At 26.7% G+C, this 23151-nt stretch overlaps 3 protein-coding genes across 5 annotated transcripts; 1 reads left to right on the top strand and 2 right to left on the bottom strand.

Annotated features, from left to right (window-relative positions):
• Window positions 1-210: 210 nt before the first annotated feature.
• LOC145947945 (uncharacterized) lies at window positions 211-3859 on the bottom strand. The gene is made up of 4 exons (XM_083057705.1): window positions 3224-3859; window positions 1516-1666; window positions 874-955; window positions 211-752 (listed from the first exon to the last, which is right to left on the bottom strand). The coding sequence occupies exons 1-4, from the start codon at window positions 3329-3331 to the stop codon at window positions 659-661; spliced, it is 435 nt and encodes a 144-aa protein (XP_082913831.1). The 5' UTR covers window positions 3332-3859; the 3' UTR covers window positions 211-658.
• Window positions 3860-7181: 3322 nt separating this feature from the next.
• Window positions 7182-8321, bottom strand: LOC145947946 (leukocyte tyrosine kinase receptor-like). The gene is made up of 2 exons (XM_083057706.1): window positions 7799-8321; window positions 7182-7534 (listed from the first exon to the last, which is right to left on the bottom strand). Exons 1-2 carry the CDS (start codon window positions 8204-8206, stop codon window positions 7190-7192), a joined length of 753 nt encoding a protein of 250 aa, XP_082913832.1. The 5' UTR covers window positions 8207-8321; the 3' UTR covers window positions 7182-7189.
• A 5157-nt stretch (window positions 8322-13478) lies between these two features.
• Window positions 13479-19934, top strand: LOC145947947 (uncharacterized). 3 transcript variants are annotated; one of them, XM_083057707.1, is made up of 7 exons: window positions 13479-13675; window positions 16016-16235; window positions 16405-16629; window positions 17671-17793; window positions 18624-18844; window positions 18990-19149; window positions 19258-19934. In XM_083057707.1, the coding sequence occupies exons 2-7, from the start codon at window positions 16037-16039 to the stop codon at window positions 19422-19424; spliced, it is 1095 nt and encodes a 364-aa protein (XP_082913833.1). In that variant the 5' UTR covers window positions 13479-13675; window positions 16016-16036; the 3' UTR covers window positions 19425-19934. The 3 variants fall into 3 exon arrangements, with proteins under 3 accessions (XP_082913833.1, XP_082913834.1, XP_082913835.1); XM_083057708.1 differs by having other exon boundaries at window positions 16021-16235; XM_083057709.1 differs by having other exon boundaries at window positions 16037-16235.
• The last annotated feature ends 3217 nt before the right edge of the window (window positions 19935-23151 follow it).

The following is a 23151-nucleotide window of genomic DNA, read 5'->3' on the forward strand; positions in this document are numbered from 1 at the left end:
AAAATACTATAAATTCTTAACTGAAAGACACATAAGTGTTAATTTTTTTAGTGAATAAAAGGTAGCGTACCCTATAGATGGCTGTGTAGTTAAATAAGCAAGCCTTTTCTCTCTGCTCAAGATCTTATCATATTTGACTATGCCATTTTGCCACATTGTTAAGTCCAGCTTTATAATGGTGGATTTCCTGGATTTCGCTGACAATGAGATGTCATATTCCATCCAATATAGATTTCTTCCTATCCAATCGATGCAGAGAGAGTTTGCATATTTTTTTAATCTAGTTATTTTCGTAATATTATTTTTATTCATATCCCATATCATTAAATCTTGTATAGACCCATACTCATTATTGGTCTCCTGGATCCAATAAATTTTATGTTCTGCTACAGAATAAGTCACTTCTACTGCAATAATATTGATATTAAAAGTAAAGAGATTGACGTAGGTTCTTGAATCCAGATCCCATATTGCAATGGTATTATTCACTGTAATCAATAATTGAGGTATCGGATTTTCGTGCGTCGTTGATACGTTCATTAAATCCGTATAAGGACCAGCACCAGCTTTAGTATGCGCTCGTACTCGATAATAGTACGTTGTATTAGGTTTTAGATTATGTTCTGTGCATTCCATTGTAGTTAAAATAGTTTTGTCGTCAAAGATTTGAATTTTTGTTTAGGTTCTCGATGAACCAACATTGCACTGAATATCCTTGTATCACTTTGTTTTCATGTTTAGGTTGATTCCACCTGTAAGATAAAATTTAGCCTTTTCATATTTAATAAATTTTTAACAGAATCAATATTTTTATATGTCTATGTTAAATTTTAGAGAAAAAAAGGATATAGACTGTAAACTTTGATTCTTCACCTGAATGTCACAGAAATGTTGAATTTTTCATTTAGAAATCCATTGAACTCTACGAATGCTCTTGGCTCGCTCGGAATTATTCCTAGAGATTTTAAGATTGTACATATTAATATGTTTAAGTTGATTATCTCGGTAAATTAAAAAAAAAAAATAATAATATAACGTGCAATGAAAATAAAGAAAAAAGAGAAAAATAAACATATGTTACAAAATTAACACCGTAAGTTTTTAAAATAATGAAATAACATAAAACCTCTGTGTATGTGTGTATGTGTTTCAAGACTTATGTTAGAAAAGTAATTGCTAAGTTATAATCGAAAAACCTTCCAATAAAGTGCCAAACCCTTTTCTAAAATTTCCTATTTCTTCACAAGTCAGTAGTATATTATTTGCGACAGATTTAAAACAAACAAAAAAATAATGAAATTGATGGTGTTATCTAAATTCTGCTTTATTTTACATACAGTTTATACATTTTCTTCTCTCTTTTCGAAAATAAATTTTATATTATCTTTGTTATTAGAAAATAGTTTGATATTTTTTTAAATTTAATTTTTACTCTCTTAAATTTACATTATACTTACAACTTTTAAATTTTTTGTAAATTTTTTATTAACGTTCTATATATTCATTGCATCTTACCAAAAGATTCTGGGTTCATGGACATATTTGCAAATGTAACTTCATCGACTTCATCGACTTCATTTCTTATAGTCACGCTCTCAGAATAATTCTGATCCGGCTGGAGATTTTGTAAAATGAGATGATTGTTGTTTTTGGGCACTGGAATATCCTGAATAAAATATAACATATAAAAAAAATAAGTAAGGCAACTAGGCCAGAAATTCCACGGTATCTTTAATGATAAATAAAATAGTCGTATATATAAAAATATATATAAATAAGATTTTGATAAAAAATAACATATATATGTCGAAATAACTAAAATGAACATAACATTTTTTGTTTTTAATAATATTACCTTGATATTTTTATTTATAATTCCATTTCTCATTTATAATGTGTTAAATATTATGTAATTTCATTTTAAAAATATTTATTCCTATTATTTTTCAACATATTTTCTTGCGAAATATCAAACATTATTCTTATATTAAAAAGAATGTCACGCAGAATAGGCAGAATAAGGATTATTTAATAAGAATTAATAATCGTTTTTTTTTTAATAAATGATATATGAAAATGTTACTCTTTTCGATTCCTGAAGCTATTTTGCTGATAGTTATAGCTAATGATTAGTTTTTTTGCAATCGTTAGTTTTAACTTTTCAAAATAAACGAGGTTACTTTTTAATAATCCGTCAGTTATGTTTAAAATTTCAATAATAACGTTTGTATTTCAAGAATAAAAATGTTTAAAATATTCTCTTTTATGTGTATGTGTGTGATTATAAAAATGATATAAATTTTTGTACTTAAAATCTTGTCGAAATTCTTTTTGATTATGGTTATATCTTTTAATCCAAACAAATTCTGGAAAACCCGATACCAAAAACTTTCGATTGACATTGCTACGATATATGAGAATATATATGGCTATATAAATGGATATACTACGAATATTATATACATACATCAATAAATTTAAACGCGGGTAGCTGGTTATTGCTGTTACGTATATTGTTTATTTAACTATTGGCCTTATAAAGTTAATTAATACAATTTGAATTTTATTATACCAATATAGTCGACATTTCTTTATATGTATATAGGACAAATGCAACTATCCTTGATACATCAAAATGACGCTGACACTTTGAATTAATTTAGTTATATAAGAATTAATTTACAAGTCTTATTATATCATTAAATAATTATAATTATTTAATAAAGTAAATTAGTTTTTATTACAAATTGATGAGAAATCACATGAAACACAATTCAAGTGTCATATATATATATATGTGTGTGTGTGTGTGTGTGTGTGTGTGTGTGTGTGTGTGTGTGTGTGTGTGTGTGTTTATGTATGTATGTATGTATCAAAATAGTGAAAAATTAACAGAACATCTCGTTAATATTAATAATTATTATTCTTAAAAATAGCAATAGAAACACAAACATAATACAGTCAAATTTTAATATTTCGTCTTAATGAAGTTTAACTTTGTACTATATTATACATCCATTTATAAACAAAATAAAATTTTCAAGCTTTATACATCCTTTCTCATTGCATCGTACTTTTTAGTTTCATGTGTAGTTTTATTTTATTATACAATTTGTAATATTATATTATATTACACATGTGTGAGTTTGAGTTACTCAAATAAACTGCACAATTACTTGTAATAACATTTAATTGTTTTTTAATAAACAAAAAAATTTCTTACTTGCGTAAAAAGATTGTCCGGGACGGTATGATTCTTTGTCAAAATGGCGATAGCTGCTTTCACCATCATAAAACTTTTCAATAAAACGCATAATCTCATCTTAAACATAATAATCTCTTCCTTCGGTGAATGTTGGCGATCAATTTTTAGTCACCAGTATTCTTTTTCTTTTTATTCTATGGATTATTCAGATTTGATCTAATCGACTCGATACTTTATTATGAGCTCGATGAATTCTTTAGAATCTAGTTTGCGAATCGCGTTACTGTCTTCCAATATTACATTTTAATATATCTTTTTATAATCAATCACAATATATATATCTTAGATCATATGAAGGAATTTTTAGTAAATAGTAATTTTTATAATTTTTCGATGGGAACCAATAACAGCACGAAGCAACACGTATTCACTTGATTGTATCGAAGATAATAATATATTTTTGTTGTAATTTCTTTTAATATTTCGTAAAAAGATAATCAATAAAAATGTAAACGAACAATTTATAACCAATCCGAAAATTATAGAATTATAGGTTTTCTGTCACTTTCACCACTATTCTAGCATCAAATATTATCCACGTTGATATTTGTCATATTTTTTGTTTCACTAAAAATATAAAAAATTATGATTACTATTTTTATGCATATTGTATACTAAGCATGTTTTTCGAATCCACTATTTGTGCATATTGATGTGTGATGTTTATATGACAGTATATTATTTGAATCAAATAACGCGCAACATTGTCCTTTTTCGTGGCAATCGCAATCGTAACTGACTCCCCAGACTAGACCGATCTTATCATGCTTTATTTGCTGCCCTCTCTTTATGATTCATTTCTCTCAGCTTGATCGATGATACTCAGTGTTTCTTCCAACAGTTACTTATTCCAACAGTTTTCACGAATAATAATATTCTATATATATATATATATATATATATATATATATATATATATATATGTATATCCTATATGAGGCGCATTTTTAAAGTAAGATCCGGTTTGAAATAAGAAAAGATCTTGACATATAAATTTAATTCATTATAATCAAAAATTTCTAGCTTACTTTATTGCAATAAATTTTGTGTTCTGCTATCGAACAAGCGAATTCAAACATCGTATTAAAATAATGATTAAAGAGATTAACGTAGGTTCTTAAATGCAGATCCCATTTGAATACTTTTATGCAATACAATCAATAATTAAGGTAATGGATTTTCGTGCGTCGTTGATATGTTCATTAAATCCGTATAAACGTCTTAAATAGCTGATTTTGTGTCAAAAAATATTAATGAAACGTTAGTTTGTTAATTAAATGTTAAAATAATAATATATTAAGAATATTAAGATAGTAATATTTTGTAAAATAATAATATATATTTTTTTTCATTCGATCGCTTTTCTACTTGAAAATTTTGAAAAATTGCGAAATTTAATTACGCTTATATTATTGTTTTTGATACAATCGAATATACTACACTCGTTACATTGTACATTGAGTTTAATCGAAGAAAATATACTATATAGTTTTATAGCTTGATTATATAAATCATTATAATCGATCTTGAAATAGTTTTATCAACTAAGAGTTTTATTAAGTAAGAGAAAACTCAAAATTTATCGAGATACATGGAGGAACATCAATTCGATTAGTGGTATTTAAATCATTGTGAAGATTACATGGAACATTGGTCATAGTCGAGAATCGTATGAAAGCCGATCGAGTATAAAAATATCTACAAGAAGAGAAAATTGTTATGTTAGAAACGTTACAAACATTATGTGTTTTACTAAAACTGTTAACGCAAACGAGAATGACCATAACGTTTTCGTCAAGGAAATCTAGGGATTCTGGAGGATCTTTGAAACTTCGGTCCAAGAAGTTACGAAGAAAAGTATTCTCGTATACTCTAATTTATATACTTTACACAAATAAAACATTTTTTTCATGGAGAAAATTGAATGTTATATATTGCAGATAATACACTATTTGTGTAATTAAAACTATATAATACGTAAAACAAAAGAGAGTTTCAATTAAATAAAAATGTATATAAAGTTTATTAATTTTACATCACACATTCAAAAATCAATGTTATGTAATCAAATTAAAACTTAAAATTAAATTTAATTCAGACGATATATTAAAATTATTAAACAATATGTATTATTATAATATAATTGTTAGATTTAAAAGAAAGAATTTAAAAAATTAATGATTTCATTCATTTCATTTTTTTTTTGTTACTTAATAAGTTTGTGATACATTTACATAAATTGTTTGTAATATCTAAAACATTTTTATTTCTCAAGATATGTTTAAATTTACTAATTTTTATTTAAAACTTGCACGGTAATTTATTTTTCATTTAACGAAATTTATATAGAAAATCAGAAAGTTAAAATAATTCGCATGCTCAACGGCTACTAAACATCGAAGTGAAAGATTGGTGCAGTTGAACTTCGAATTGGGGACAATTAATCAATCTATGAATAATATGCGCAATAAGCTGTCACTTTTGCTATATGTGAGAATTTATATACACTATTTATCACTTAATGTATATATATATAGGTATATATATATGTTATATATATGTGTTATATATGTATGTACATATTTTTATCAGTCATAAATCAAAAGTTTATAGCATTATGCTATCCAGAAAATTCGTTTGCATTAAAAAATATTTCATAAGATGTTTTTAAATACAGGAATTTATAAAATTTTTATGATCATGAAGAAAATGATAATAAAAATATATATATCTTATATATATGTTAAAATATAAACATTATAGAAATTTTAGTGATAACAAACGCACTCGTGAAAAAGAAAGTCAAGTTAAGATAGAGTTACTTATTAGAAGAAATTAATTAATTAATTTGAAACTAATATAAAAACTGAATAATGAGACAAAAATTCTTTCAACAATCGAAGAAAGTCAAGCCATGATTTGTTTACTCCCATGATTTATTTACTAAGAAAAATAGTTTTTACTTAAAGAAAAAATAGAGAAAAAAATGCCTTACCTATTTAAAGTTTTAAATAAACATGCAATGCCATAATGAGATAAGTTGGAATCGTTTTTCAAGAAGTCATTTGATTCTTCTCTGAGATAACATCTATGCAACTAGCGAATTTACGGAGTACCGAATTCTCTACCACTTTCTAATAAAGCATTGACTTGGCCTAATTAAAAAACGTTTGTCATTTTCGTGCTATGATACTGAATTAATATAATAGAAAATAAAACTTTAATCTCCAAATTGATATACTTTTTCTTTATCATTCGGTAAATTCTTTAAAGCTAATTTACGAATAGCAAGTTATATCTTTCTCTTACGTAATAAGATTTCCCTTTGTGACAGATCAGGATGCATCTGCATTCGAGCAGTTATACAACTTCTAGTAAATATATAGTTTATTACGCATCTTTGAAAAATAAATATAAATTATGAAATGACAATGACCAATTCACATACTGATATATATATATATATATACATATATATATATATATATATATATATATATATGTATATATATATATATATATCAGTATGTGAATTGGTCATTGTCATTTCATAATTTATATTTATTTTTCAAAGATGCGTAATAAACTATATATTTACTAGAAGTTGTATAACTGCTCGAATGCAGATGCATCCTGATCTGTCACAAAGGGAAATCTTATTACGTAAGAGAAAGATATAACTTGCTATTCGTAAATTAGCTTTAAAGAATTTACCGAATGATAAAGAAAAAGTATATCAATTTGGAGATTAAAGTTTTATTTTCTATTATACGTTTATATATATATATATATATATATATATATATATATATAAACGTATAATACTGACAGTATAATTTCAAATATCTCATAGATGTAAAACTCAACGTTTCTTCTTAACATACACATATACAAACAATTAATTAATTGCCGGCTATATAATAATCATTGATGCGTCGGATCCAGTATTGCGTCTTCTGTGTGGCTTCTTAAAGCTATAATATTGTTCAGACAAAATTTAAAGTTTGGTCTGTCATTTGCTGCACTCCAGCAACGCTGCATTAGTTGATATGACGAGGATGGACAGTTGAGAGGCATCTGCAATCTGCCTCCCGCGCGTACATAATCCATCACTTCGAAATTAGTTCTGGTAGAGTAAGGTTGTTCACCTAACGATGTAATCTCCCACATTAGTACACCGAATGACCAAACATCGCTATAAGAAGTAAATATTCCGTTCACTAGGGATTCCTGTGCCATCCAACGAACAGGAAGCAGATCTTCTCCTTCCTAAAATATAATTTCAATAAAGTTAAATCTTCTATTCTAATTATCAATTTTTTAAATAAGTATTCTTAAGCAAAAAACGTTTACTAATATTTTGCATTATACATTATATACATATATATTGGAGAAATATATATAAAAATATATACATGGTCTTCATTTTTCTTAAATTCAATTTGACTTAAAGATATACAATAATATTTTAAAGACGCAACAATAGAAAAATACTTCCAAATAGTTTTATCTGTTTTAATTAATTATATCTACCTTGCGGTAATAGTCATCCCTGTAAATATCTCTGGCAAGTCCGAAATCACCGATTTTGACGATACGATTCTCGCGATCTCTCGCAGACACTAAGCAATTTCGGCACGCGAGATCTCTATGCACAAAACGCAGCTCTTCCAAATAACAACAGCCTCGCGCAACATCTTCGCAAATGGCGAGCAAGTCGTGTAGACGCAAAGCGTGTAAATCAGAAGGTTGGAATATTCGACACTCTCTCAAATATTGTTGCAGATCACTTTCCATTAATTCCAACACGAGTAATGGAAAATCCTCGTCTAAGCAGACAGCTAACAGTCTTAACACATTTTCATGTCTAAAGTGATTCATAAGCCTAGCCTCTTGAAAGAATTTCTTTCTTTCTTCCATGGAAGCACACTTTCCCAACATTTTTATGGCAACGGATGTCTCTGATTTCGGTTTTTCTAAATCCTTGACGTTCCCTTTAAACACCTGCGAAATGTTGAAAATTAATGTAACTTATATTAAAAAAAAAAGATAATTTAAATTCATATAACATTAAACATATATATATTTCGTTTTATTTCAAGTAATTCAACGAAATAGAATAAAATGCATATGCATGTCTAATAAAAATTATTGTATTACTATCTCTTTTAAATCGTTTTTACTCAAATAAACTGCACTATTACTTGTAATAACATTTAATTGTTTTTTAATGAAGCGAAAAAAATCTCTTACCTGCGTGAAAAGGTTGTGCGGAACGGTATGATTCTTTGTCAAAATTGCGATAGCTGCTTTCACCAGCATTAAACTTTTCAATAAAACGCATAATCTCATCTTAAACATAATAATATCTTTCTTTGGTGAATGTTGGCGCTCAATTTTTAATCACCAGTATTGTATTTTTTTTATTCTATGGATGATTCAGATTTGATCTAATTGACTCGATACTTTATTATGTGCTTGATGGAATTCTTTAGAATCTAGTTTGCGAATCGCGTTATTGTCTTCCAATATTACATTTTAATATATCTTTTTATGATTAATCACAATATTCTAGTAAATAGTAATTTTTATAATTTTTCAATGGGAACCAATAACAAAAATAAATACGAAGCGACACGTATTCACTTGATTCTATCGAAAATAATAATATATCTTTGTTGTAATTTCTTTTAATATTTCGTAAAAAGATAATCAATAAAAATATAATCGAACAATTTATAAGCAATCCGAAAATTATAGAATTATTAATTTTCTGTCACTTTCACCGCTATTTACCCATACGGCACAGGACCTTGCAGCAATATTGCAGCAATATTGCAATCTTCCATATTGCAATGCAATATTGCAGCAACATTATTGAAATATAAATATGGAACGTTGCTGCAATAATGCGATAATGATGTTGCAGCAACATTGTAAAATTATATATATATATAAAATTTGAATATTATTAAAAAAATATTTTCAAAAAATCAGTTTATTAATTGCATATATGTATAATATAATGTATGTGCAAATTATAATACCTTCATAAAAAAACGTATTATATACAAGTATTTTAAATTATAAAATATTGCCAACAGTCATACATGTAAAAACTTGTTTATTAGTTTTGTAAAAATTGATACTCAAATTGGCATAATAAACAACTTAAATAGCTTCAACAACAGCACCAGTTCTCGTCCGATCACTGAAGGTTAAGCAGCGTTTGACACGGTTAATACTTGGATGGGTGGTGACCGCTTGTGAATAATAAAATATTAAAATAAGGAATTATTATCAACTTACACACACACATACGCGCGCACACACACACACACACACACATACACACACACACACACACATATATATATATATATATATATATAGTTACTATACACGTTTTTGAAATGTTTTTTATTTTATTTTAGTTGGAACAATAAAATATTTGGTTAATCATATATATTAACCAAATTATTTGGAACGGTTTACCAAACTTTGGTTATGTCAACAAAATTGTTTTTTCAGTGTTATTAGGTGTAGATAGGACAATAGATTGTTAGAATGTAAAAATACCAATTATTATGTCATTACAAAGCATTATAATATATATATTACATTGCAATATTGCTGCAATATTGTATTGCAATATTGCTGAAAGCGGACATTTTACCGTTGCTGCAATATTGCAGCAATGTTGCAGCAACATTTTGCAACATTTCTGCAATCTTGCAATCTTGCAAAGAAATATTTCTGCAATCATCATTGCTGCAGTATTTTTGTGCCGTATGGGTAAGCATATAATATTATCCACGTTGATATTTGTCATATTTTTTGTTTCACTAAAATATACAAAATTATGATTACATTTGTATGCATATTATATACTACGCATGCTTTTAGGATCCACTATATGTGCATATTGTTGTGTGACGTTTATATGACAGTATTTGAATCAATTGACGCGCAACGTTGTCTTTTCTCGTGGCAATCACAATCGTAACTGACTTCGCAGACTAGACTGATCTGATCATGCTTTATTTGCTACGCTTCGTTTATGATTCATTTCTCACTGCATGATCGACGATACTTACAATCAGTGTTACTCCAACAGTTACTTATTCCAACACAGAGAATATTTTCTTATAATTTACTTTGAAAATCATGGTAATCGTGAGACAATATGGTATGGAAAGAATTTGAAAAATATGCTTGATTAATTTTACTTTACTTTTAGTAAAATTAATCAAACATATTTTATATTTTAATGTAATAGATATTATTATTTTATATTGTGATAAATATTAATCAGAGAAAATATAATATAATTATTCGTGGAAACTGTTCACAGAGAGTTTTAATTTTTTAATTGCACTGCTTTACATTTAAAATTAAAAAATGTTTATATTTACAATCCTCGTGAAAAAAGTAAAAAAAGTGCATAATGTATACCCTATTTAAAATTATATATAGCCTCACATATATCATAGACCATTCTTTAAAGCTTTAAAGGAAACCGTAATTCATTAAGTGATTTTTTAATACATGGAAATGATCATTAAATGCTCTTAATTAATGGTCATATGTTTAAATTAAATGCTTACAAATATTGTCCCGAAGTATAATTAATGCAATAAATAATTGGCAAGTTGTGTTTGCTTGTAGGTATTCTATTCATGTCGATCTATAGTAGCTTTATTCTCTAAATAGGATTGCAAGATAAATTAATTTATGCAAACATATACTATTAAGAAGTAAATTTACTACATCGAAAACATAAAAATAATATCTATATTATTCATAATAAATCTAGGAATTTTTACACTCCAATAAAGCATGCCCACATAACCTCGGATATGCTATGTATATGCATTTTTTCTTCATAATATGAAAAAATTATCTTGTATGTACTATGTATATACATCTCATATACATAATTTGGATATACATTAACGTACATGCCATGTATATACATATATGTACATAATTGTGGCAATACATTAAAGTACATGCCATGTATATACTATGTATATATATAATTTGGATATACGTTAACGTACATGCCATGTATATACATATATGTACATAATTGTGGCAATACATTAAAGTACATGCCATGTATATACTATGTATATATATAATTTGGATATACGTTAACGTACATGCCATGTATATACATATATGTATATAATTGTGGCAATACATTAAAGTACATACCATGTATATACATTTGTGCACATAATTTGTATATGCATTAAAGTACATGCCATGTATATACATATATGTACATAATTGGTGCAATACTTTAAAGTACATACTATGTATATACATAATTTGGATATACATTAAAGTACATACCATGTATATACATATATGTACATAATTGTGGTAATACATTAAAGTACATACCATGTATATACATTCGTGCACATAATTTGGATATACATTAAAGTACATGCCATGTATATACATTATGTACATAATTGTGGTAATACATTAAAGTACATACCATGTATATACATACGTGCACATAATTTGGATATACATTAAAGTACATGCCATGTATATACATATATGTACATAATTGTGGCAATACATTAAAGTACATGCCATGTATATACATTCGTGCACATAATTTGGATATACATTAAAGTACATGCCATGTATATACATATATGTACATAATTGTGGCAATACATTAAAGTACATGCCATGTATATACTGTGTATATATATAATTTGGATATACGTTAACGTACATGCCATGTATATACATATATGTATATAATTGTGGCAATACATTAAAATACATACCATGTATATACTGTGTATATACATCATTTGGATATACATTAACGTACATACCACGTATATACATATGTGCACATAATTGTGGCAATACATTAAAGTACATGCCATGTATATACATATAATGTACATAAGATGTATACAAAATGTACATATGATAAGTACATACATAAAATGTGCAGGATGCACAAATAATTCTCATTGTATTTGCCGTTTTAGAAGTTTATGCGATGGTTCTAAAATCGTCTTATGTAAAAGGTATCAATCATGTAATTTTTTTGTTAGAATGAAAACGTGAAAAGTGAAAATTTATCAGTGATTTCGCTTGCGTCATGAATCATAAGTTTTAATTTTTACCAATATAGTTTCATATGCTAAAGATCTATCAATCAGTTCTCTAACTTAATATCATATCATTCACTAAAAATAATTGTGATCTAGAACACTCAAGCGTATCTCACATATAGAGGTCCTGTGTTAGGTTCATTCTTTTCACTTTTTTATTTCTAAATGGGTTTTTCAATTTTTGAAATAAAAATATTGATTATAATTTATGTAGCAATGCGTTTTTCTACACAATAATATACATACTTTATTTGTGCTTTGTGAGTATATAGATCGAAAGTTGTAAAAAATACTAGTTACAGACCAGCGACGTTGAGATTGACAGACGTAGCAACAGAAGTAAAAGCAACTTTCAGGCGATCTTTTTTATCAATGATATCTGTATTTATTCGAAAAAGGTAAGTTGAACGATATATTCTTTTTTTACATTTTCATTGAATATTTCTATGTGACTAGAAAATCTATGATTTCTTTCTTTGAAAGAAAAAAATATATTTTCTCATAAATTTTATTTGTTTTTTTTGAAAGTTTTTTTAACTTTTGAGTTCTTTTTAACCTTTGCAGAAAAACAAATAAAATTTATCTTTTTAAAAAATATAGATTTTTTGAAAGAAACCATCGAACTCTTAATTGAGTTTCTTCGATACTTTTATTCCATAAACGAAAGATTGTTCGTGTTTTATTGGCTTTTTATTGCAATTTTGTTGTTAATTTATACAATAATTGTCTATAAAAGCAAAATTAAAAACAAAATTCTGTGAAAATATTTCAAAGTAATATTAGCGTCCAAAATCTATAAAATGGAAATAAAATAAATTTTTTTGTATGATAGCAGAAAAGATTTTAGATACTTTATGAAACATTTCTCCTTCTTGATCATATATTTCACACATGCAAAATGGCCTGTGTGATGCTTAATTAAGGTTATTACCCTGCTTCCAAAATAACCTTTTTGACCTGTACGGCCATAGTTGAGATAGAAAATATATCTTTCTCTGTCGATCTTCTTCGCGCGCGCTTGCACGCTATGGCCTCTTCATTAGTAAGCTCTGTTCGCTACGCTACGCTGGAACTCTGCAAGACCGTCAAGCGCATGCGCGCCAGACCAACGTGCGAGACCTGGGAACGGCATCACGTCTGTATCTTCGTGCATCAAATTCCATTGTGCATTGTGTTCCGATATTAATACGTTATTTCGACAAAATTTTGTGTTGTATCAAAGTATACAGTAATTTACCAGCTATTCTTTTCTAAAGTAAGTATTATATACATAGTATACACATAATTGCTTAATTTCATTAATTTATACAATTTGTAGTTATATTCTAACCTTGTTTCGACCATGGCTATGTACGAGCTTGAAATAAGAAAGAAGATAAAGTTTAAAAAAAAACTTAGAAATAAAATAAATCAATCTCTAGCTATAATCAATAATAATTCAAACTTATTTTATGATTCTTATGGCATTAATACCAATGATGATTGCAACATTGATAATAATGTTAACGATAATATAATGTACAAGAATTCATGTCACATTAATGATAATTGCACAAACATCAATTCAACAATGAGCAATGAGTTACTTCATAACGTGGATAATACTGAAAAATTATTACATGATGTTAGACAGGAAAGAATTGATATACCGCTATCTGAGAAACTAGCCAAATGGGCTATAAAGGAAAATATTACATTGTCAGCGTTGAGAAATCTACTTTCTATTATACGGGAAATACCTGGTTGTGATGATCTACCAAAAGATCCAAGAACACTTTTAAAAACACCTAGAAATGTAGCTGTAACATCTCTAGGTAATGGAACATATTATTATTTTGGTATTGAGAAAACTTTAAACTTATTTTGTAAAAATCACAAGATCAGCATATCAGCAAATAAAGAGTTTTTATTAGCTGTCAACATTGACGGTTTGCCTTTGAGCAAAAGTACTAATAGCTCGTTTTGGCCTATTTTATGTTCTATCAAATCAATAAAAGTTCTTATGAAACAAGTGTTTTTGGTCGCCTTATATCATGGCACAGAAAAGCCAAAATCTGTTGATGATTATTTTAGAGACTTTGTTAATGAATGTATTTATCTATCAGCTAACGGTATATCAATCAATTCTTGTAAATATAATTTTCGAGTTTTAATGTTAATTTGCGATTCACCCGCAAAATCATTTGCCTTATCTATTAAGCATCACACAGGCCATTTCTCATGTACGAAATGTGATCAAGAAGGAGAAATGTATCATAATGTATTATGCTTTATTGAGACTAGAAATTTTTCCAAAAGAACCGATACTTCTTTTAGAACTGCTGCTCAATCAGAGCATCATACTGGTAGAAGCTTGCTGTTAAATATACCAAACTTTAATATGATAGATAACGTACCAATTGACTATATGCATTGTCTTTTGTTAGGAGCTATGAAAAGACTTCTTTGTCACAAACGGTATGGGTGGATTCATGGTAAACCACCTTATAAATTACGAGCTCGTGATGTTAATAAAATTAGTGAAAACCTTTTAAAATTAAAACGATATATTCCTCATGAATTTTCTAGAAAGACGCGTTTTATAAATGAGTGTAAAAGATATAAGGCTACAGAATTTAGGTTTTTTTTATTATACGCTGGTCCTATAGTTTTGAAAGAGATATTATCATCCAAAATCTATAATCACTTCATTACATTAAGTCTTGCAAGTTCTTTAATGATAAGTGAATATTATTCAAAACTTGAAAACTATGTAATATATGCTCATAATTTGATGGAACATTTTATTTGTCAATCCATAAAAATTAATGGTCCAGATTTTGTATCGCATAACATACATAATCTTTTACATTTAAGTGATTGTGTAAAACTGTATGGTGCACTTGACAACTTCAGCGCATTTCCTTTCGAGAATTATATGCAGCAATTAAAAAAAAAGATTCGCAAATCTGCTCAACCTCTGCAACAAATTATTCATCGTACAACTAAAGAATATAATATTACTCAATGTACAAATATCACAGAAAATGATTCTTCTGCGAAACTATTAATGGAACATTTTGACGGACCACTGATAAATAATTGTACATCTCCGCAATACAGAAAAGTACAGATAGATAATTATTGTTTAAATATTTTAAAAATAGCCGATAGATTCGTAGAGTTAAAAACCAACGTTATTATCGAAATTAAAAACTTTGCTTCGTATAAAAATTCTGTATGCTTAATAGGTTATCGATATAGCAAGCAAGAACATTTTTATTCTAAACCATATTCATCATCTTTGCTTAATATTCAATATATAAAAAAAGATAAAAACATACTTGAAATGTGGAATATCGAATTTATAAAAAGAAAATTAGTAGTACTACCATACAAAAAAAAATTAATCTCATTTCCTTTATTACATGCATAATTTTATAATTTTATAATTTATTATTTTTAACCATAAATATAAGTACATTGCTATTATTATTGATATTAATAATTAAAATTTATTAGAGTTGTAATGTTTAATTATAAAAAATTGCAAAAATTAATATTAGATTGCTAAATTTATAAACATATTTGAATGTACATAATATAAAATAATTAGTTTAGTTATAAAATATCCAAGATGACCTGGTACGTTGTAAAATTTGATGATGAGGACACAGTTGAAGCTGTACCTGACATATGGTACATGAAAAAAAATTCACAATGCTATTGGCCACCTGAAGGCACTGCAAAACATATTATAGTAGACTTTATAAAAAAAAAGCAATCTCCTGGAGCCGACTGGGCACTCTATGAAGCAAACCTTTTAGGCAGCTATGGTAAAATACACTTTGACACATTCTCACAGAATACTTTATATAATAAAATACTCCTAAAATGTTTATACGTAAAATGTTAATACATTTAGTATAATACACTAAATGTATTAACATTTTACGAAATTTGTATGGATCGATTTTTTATTGTTTTTAATTTTGTTTTTTATAGACAATTATAAAATAGCACAAAAAAAAGCCAATAAAGCTAAAAACACAAATAATCTCTCCTCTAATAACGAAGAATTGAAAAGGAAATATAGACGTAGAAGGAGCACGAAAAAAAGCCATCATAAAGAATCTGAAAATGAATATGAATTATCCTCTGAAACCGAAGTATCCTCGGATAATGTTATATATCCTGTTCCAACTCCAATAGAAAAAACTCAATTAAGTGGTAAGTAATATAAGCAACAATCATACAATATTATACATATATTTGTAAGACAAGAATTCTATTTTAATATTTCATTAATAATTTTTTGTATAATAAAAATAAAAAAACTCAAAAATTAAATAATAAAAAATACAAAAATAGGGCAAGAGCTTCAGCAAGGTGTTCGTGCAAAATTGTACTTTCTTACTTTCTTACTTTAAGAATTACACAATCTACAAATTGATGATATCAGTAAAACTATGAATCTTTTATTAAGAAGTAAAAGTAATGAGTGGCAGAACTTATCATTGCATGAAGATGTTTTAGATATCACATTTCCAGTAAATGAGAATTCTTTAACTCTAGAAGACTTGTTAGATTCTGAACATAAGTAATGATTGGTAAAGTATATTTGATTATAAATTGATTATAAAAACGTTTTAATGTGAATTATTTAAATTATATAAAACTTTTTGGTAAACGTTTCTGTCCGATATCAGACCTTCAGTAACATAAAAATTATAATAAATTCTACGCCGTAATTATAAACATAATTGTCGCCATAATGTATGTCAAATTAATCATTAATTTTATTAATACTATATCATTCTGTCGCCTATTGATAACACAGTCAAATGTTTTTGTCAAAACGATAGACTCAATCGATATTATTTATATAATTACGGCAGAATTTTGTTATAATTAGTATGTTGCTGAAGAAGGTCTACTATCAAACAGAAACGCGTTTAACCAAGTAATGAAGTAACATTTTGCGCGAACACTTTGCTGTGGCTTTTGTTCTATTTTTATATTTGTAATTATTTTTTATATCAATGCTTTTTAATATTCTGTTTGTGCATATAGTACAGAAAAAAAATATTTAATCTATTCATCAGAAATAATGAAATAAAGATGTACAAAGATGATTTCTTTAAAAATATACAATATTTTTTCATACATTTTATTAGTATACTTTGTTTTTCTGTCTCAAAAGTTAAAAAGTCTCAAAGAAATATCCAATGATATGTAAAAAGAGTAACGTTCAATCATTATTTTTTGAAGGGATTAATGTCACTGACAAAAATGATCAGTTGAAAGCTTCTACCTCTGTTACTACGTCTAATAAGTCTGAAAATCTATCTGCAGTATCACAGCAGCCTACTTCGACTCTTCAACAGAATAATGGTAAGATTAAATTTGTACATGTAATAATGAAAATAAGATTAATTTTTTTTGTAGTACCACTAATTTTCTTTTGATAAATTTGATATTCCATATTTTAAACAAGTTTTTCTCTTTTTTTATATATTAAATATTAAGTAAAGATGATAAATATGGTTTAAAAATGATCTTGTTGTATCGATATCCTATTAAGGCTTTTGGGTACTCGCTGTGACCATGTTGAATCGTAACGTCAGAAGCAAGAAGTGTCACGTTGAGAATTCATAGATGTCATTTTTGGATAAATAAATATTTTGATACAATACCACTTCAGATGGCTTTAACGTACTTTTAAAATACCTCGAAAACTATGCTTTTCTCTTGATAGCCAATCAACAACTGTAAAATGATCGTAATATCAGACTTTGTAATATGGAATAGCTGTGCATGTGCAAGACTGAACGGACTAGGACTTTATATAGCTATTTTTTACAGCTGTTGACTGATTATAAAGGGAAAAAGATAATTTTCGAGGTATCTTAAGAGTATGCTAAAGTCAGGTGTGAAATGTTGTTTTATCAAAATATATCTTTTCATTTAAAAATGGCATCTAAGAATTTTTGTTTTCTCGCCTCTGACGTCACAATTTTGACATGGCCGGAGATGTACAATTATTTATCAGTGGTCTGTCAAAATGTTCTATTAATAGTTTCACAAAACAATCATTTTCTGCAATATTTGTATATTGAGTATTTTGTAATATGTGTTATTTTTTCTATACTATGCGTAAATAAATTATATTATTTTTGAAGGAAGTGTTGCTATATAATTTATAATCGATGTTTTTATTTCAGAATATCAAAAACGAATTCTAAGAGAATTACACATTCTAAGTTTAAAAATGGACGATATTGTTGAAAGTATGAGTCTTTTATTAAAAAGTAAAAGAAATGAATCGCAAGACTTAACTTCGCATGAAGAAATTCTAGATATCACACGATCATTTCCGGTAAATGAGAATTCTTTAGCTCTATTAGAAAACTGGTTGATAGACTCTGAACATAAGAAACTATTGGTAAGAATTTTTAAGTACGATATATTTGATTATAAAAATGTTTCAATTTAAACAATTAAATTAATATAAAAAATTATTCAATATTTAAGTCTTTATTTTACAATTTTTCAATTAAAGAAATTAAATAATCTTTTTATAATGGCAGTCGCAACATTTAAGTCGTATTGGAGGTAGTAACGTTAAAGAGATTGTACGGAGAATTATGTATCATGTATTTACTAACGAAGTTGGTATGATTTACTCTTGGGAAGGAGCAAAGAAAAAGAAAATCTTCAAGGATTTAGCTGTAGCATCTACTATTTTCTGTAAATTAAAAACCATTAAGTTATAATAATACAATTATAATAATAATCATACAATTAAAATTTTGCAAAACTTTTTACTTTAATATAATTTGTGATAATCTTTTGCAGCTGCCGTACGACTCAATAAGAATACTAATGATTGCACAAATGCAGAAATTATAAGTTTTATAAAAGCATGGCTTGTAAGGAGCAAAGATCGTTTTAATAATAACAAAAATAAACCTGCAACTACTCAAGACGTTAATGAGAACCCGCAGATCAGTAACGGAGAGTAGTCTTAAAATATTTAAAACACACTACTCATATGATGGCAGCTATGGTATAGAATAGAGAGTAAAAATAGTACAAAAGTTTCTATTATTTTTAATAATTCTTTGTTTCTTCGCGTACGTTCACTGTACGTATTATATTTACACACAATGAATTTTGTTTTAATTTACTAATATTTACGGTTCTGATAAAAAATATTAATATATTCCTATATTATTCCTGTATTATTAGATTTTTTATTAATAATTTCTAACATACATATGTTGTAGTAATATATTCATATATTGTAGTAATCTTAATTACACTTTTGCGTTATTCAAGTATTTTATTTTCATACATATGTGTTAATATTATTTAAAAAAAGTGTATAGAAGTTGCCATATCTTGCGCTTTAGTTTTAAAATTACAGTTTTGTTATAAAAATACATATGTACCTTATGACTAACTAATATGCATCTTATGCTCATTTCATATACGTGCAATAAATACAATTTTTTTATTACTTCTAAGTTTAACTTTTGTGTTATTTATTCTCTTGCAATAATCTTTTATATAACTTTGTTGAAATAAACATTTAGTTTGTATATAATACGTACGTGCATGGCGTGTACATTATATGTATAGAAGATGTGCATAATACATGCATAGAATGTATATAATACTCGTATGGCGTGTGTACATAATATGTGCGTAGCACGTATGTGACATGTCCAGAATGTCTTCATTTTAAATGATCCACTTGAATATTTCTTAGGGAGTATTTTAGGGGAAAATATTTCAGACAAAAGTTATAGAGTTTAGAGGGAAGTGCTTAATAGTGATCTAAATTTTTAATTACGGTCATTTACTAAAGTCATTTACAGGTCAATTTTGTTTTTAAAAGAAACTGTCAATTATATTTTATATTAATCGATTCTTTGTTATATTCTGTGTAAAAAATTACAAGCGTATTTATAAGATATTTTATGTTTTATAGTTTGACATTTGGTCAATTTTTTAATAATTTCTTACATAAAATGTAACAAAGAATCGATTTATATAAAAAAATTGTAGGAGTTTCCTAAAAAGAAATTGATCTCTATATATATGATCTTGGTAAATGAACGTAATTCAAAATTTAAGTCACCATTAAGTATTTCCTTCTAAACTCTACAACTTTTGAAATATTTTCCCCTAAAATGCTGTCCCTAAGAAATATTCAAGTAAATCATTTAAAATGGAACATTTTGGATATGTTACGTATGTGCTACATGCACATATAATACGTGCGTGGCATGTACATAATATGTATATACATCCTATGCATGTCTTACGCACATTCTATGTATATATTATGTATACATTCTATATACATGATATGCACGTATTATTTTCATCTTATGCATGTGCCATGTACATCTTATGTACATATTATGTACATATGCTATGCACGTATTATGTACAGCCTATGTACATTCTGTACATGTGTCATGTACATCTTATATACATATTATGTACATGATATGTACATATTATGTATATCCTGTGTACATCCTATGCATGTGCCATGTACATCTTATATACATATTATGTATATGCTATGTACGTATTATGTATATCCTATGTACATCCTATGCATGTATTATGTATATCTTATGTACATATTATGTACATGCTATGCACGTATTATGTATATCCTATGTACGTGCATAAAAATTAAATGTACATGCATGAAGTATATACATAGAATGTGTTTTTTCATGTACATATGTATATTTTTATGACATTCCATGTACATGCGCTGGGGGTACTATTGCATTTACATTTCATATACATTGGATGTACGCTGTAATACATGTGTATATATTATGTATATACAATATAAATAAATGTATATGAAATGTATATACATTGTATATCAAATTGTTTTGTGGGTAATGTGGGAGATTACATCATTGGGTGAGCAACCTTACTCTACAACAAAATCTAATCTCGAAGTGATAAGTTACGTACGCGAGGGAGGCAAGTTGCAGATGCCTCTCGATTGTCCATCCTCATTATATCAGTTGATGCAGCGTTGCTGGGGTGTAGCAAATGCCAGACCAAATTTTAAACTTTGTCTGAACAATATTATAGATCTAAGAAGTGACGCAGAATTGCATCCAATATAAATATTATCTAGTTGGCACAATTAATTAATTATTTGAACATGTGTATATTAAAGCTAAACAAATTTTTGCACATCTATTTGAGATATTTGAAAATATGTCTGTATTATACGTCTGTATACATATTTGCATAAAAAAAATTTTAAACTTTAACATATATTTTGTTTACTAACACTGAAAAATAAGAAAAAAACAAGTAGTTATACCAGTGTTCAAATAGATAACTACTTTTGATTTTAGTTATAAATGGCATTTAGAGATAGGTGAAATTACTATAAAATGTGTAATGTACTAAATTCTATACAAATCACATTTTTTAAAAATTTGTTTTTATATATCTGATCAAAATTCTTCATGCATATCAAAAATATTTTGTATGTCAAACAGGAAATAAAGAAGGACGCGAGAATGGGTTAATAAAGGTTAATAAAAATTTACATATATCTGTTTCTCTTAGCAAATAAGTCATGGAAAGCCTGACTCTTTTGTTGGATTAGCTTAGTCTAATAATTCGTCTAATAATTATAATTTATATTCTAATAATTTGGTTTACGTATTAGTTTCAGATTACTCAGTTAATTTCTTTAAGTAAAAGTGGCTCTATCTTAATTCAACTTCTTTTTCCATGAATGCGTTTATTATCACTGACACTTTTAACAATGTTTATATTTCAACATTAAACGTTTTTATTATCATTTTCTTTATAATCATAAAAATTTTATTTTTTCTGTATTTAAAAACATCTTATAAATATATTTTAATGTAAACAAATGTTCTGGAGAGCACAATGCTATGAACTTTTGACAATGTTATAACTTTCGATTTATGTCTGATGAAAATATGTACATACATATATGACATATATATGTATATGTATATGAATTAAATATATATATATATATATATATATATAATTTTTTTATAGTCAAATCAGTATAGAAGTGGTATTAAATGTGCTTATTAATAATGCGTATACTGGTAAACAATTATTTGGCGAGGTAAATTTTATACTTGTTTTATTATAAAATTTTCGTTATAATTACTTATTTTTTATCACAATGTATTACATATCATATATTGTAAATGATGTACGTATTTTTCTGTTTCTTTCGGAGATATGTTGTATTTCAATATAATTTATGCTAATTATTTGATAAACTCGTTTTTCGTGATAATTAATTACAAAATTTTGATTGATAAAACAATCAAAATTAAAATAATATTAATTTTAGATACGTGAATTTGCGGGAAAATATATAAGACCCCCATATTTAAAATATAGTATTCACTACAAGTTAATAACACGTTCTCATGAAATGGACGATCAGATGCAATTTTTTCACCGTTTGTTCGAATCAGAAAATCGAGAAGCTCAATACGTACATAATATAAATACAGTAAAACACTCATTTTTATTAAATGTCCAATATTATATCATAAATATTTAAAATAATTTTTTACATATTTTAATGTTTTATATATTTATTATTTATTTATAAATTACCTGTTTCTTAAGTGAGCACTTGATTTCAATTATTTTCTTGATTATTTCTAATTATATTGTATTATATTGTAAATGTGTTTA

The sequence above is a fragment of the Prenolepis imparis genome, unplaced genomic scaffold (assembly GCF_030444845.1).
Source record: "Prenolepis imparis isolate NDT839.2.m4 unplaced genomic scaffold, iyPreImpa1.0 SCAF_195, whole genome shotgun sequence".
NCBI lineage: Eukaryota > Metazoa > Arthropoda > Insecta > Hymenoptera > Formicidae > Prenolepis > Prenolepis imparis.

What these genes read in the sequence shown, in the direction of transcription:
- LOC145947945 (XM_083057705.1), bottom strand. Translation starts at nt 3,331, where the DNA reads ATGTTTAAGATGAGATTATGCGTTTTATTGAAAAGTTTTATGATGGTG. An exon ending in CGGACAATCTTTTTACGCAA is followed by an intron (nt 1,667 to 3,223) that starts GTAAGAAATTTT and finishes TATTTTATTCAG; the next exon opens with GATATTCCAGTGCCCAAAAA. An exon ending in CATGAACCCAGAATCTTTTG is followed by an intron (nt 956 to 1,515) that starts GTAAGATGCAAT and finishes TAAAATCTCTAG; the next exon opens with GAATAATTCCGAGCGAGCCA.
- LOC145947946 (XM_083057706.1), bottom strand. Translation starts at nt 8,206, where the DNA reads ATGTTGGGAAAGTGTGCTTCCATGGAAGAAAGAAAGAAATTCTTTCAA. An exon ending in GGGATGACTATTACCGCAAG is followed by an intron (nt 7,535 to 7,798) that starts GTAGATATAATT and finishes ATTATATTTTAG; the next exon opens with GAAGGAGAAGATCTGCTTCC.
- LOC145947947 (XM_083057707.1), top strand. Translation starts at nt 16,037, where the DNA reads ATGACCTGGTACGTTGTAAAATTTGATGATGAGGACACAGTTGAAGCT. An exon ending in AGAAAAAACTCAATTAAGTG is followed by an intron (nt 16,630 to 17,670) that starts GTAAGTAATATA and finishes TATTTTTTGAAG; the next exon opens with GGATTAATGTCACTGACAAA. An exon ending in CTGAACATAAGAAACTATTG is followed by an intron (nt 18,845 to 18,989) that starts GTAAGAATTTTT and finishes TTATAATGGCAG; the next exon opens with TCGCAACATTTAAGTCGTAT.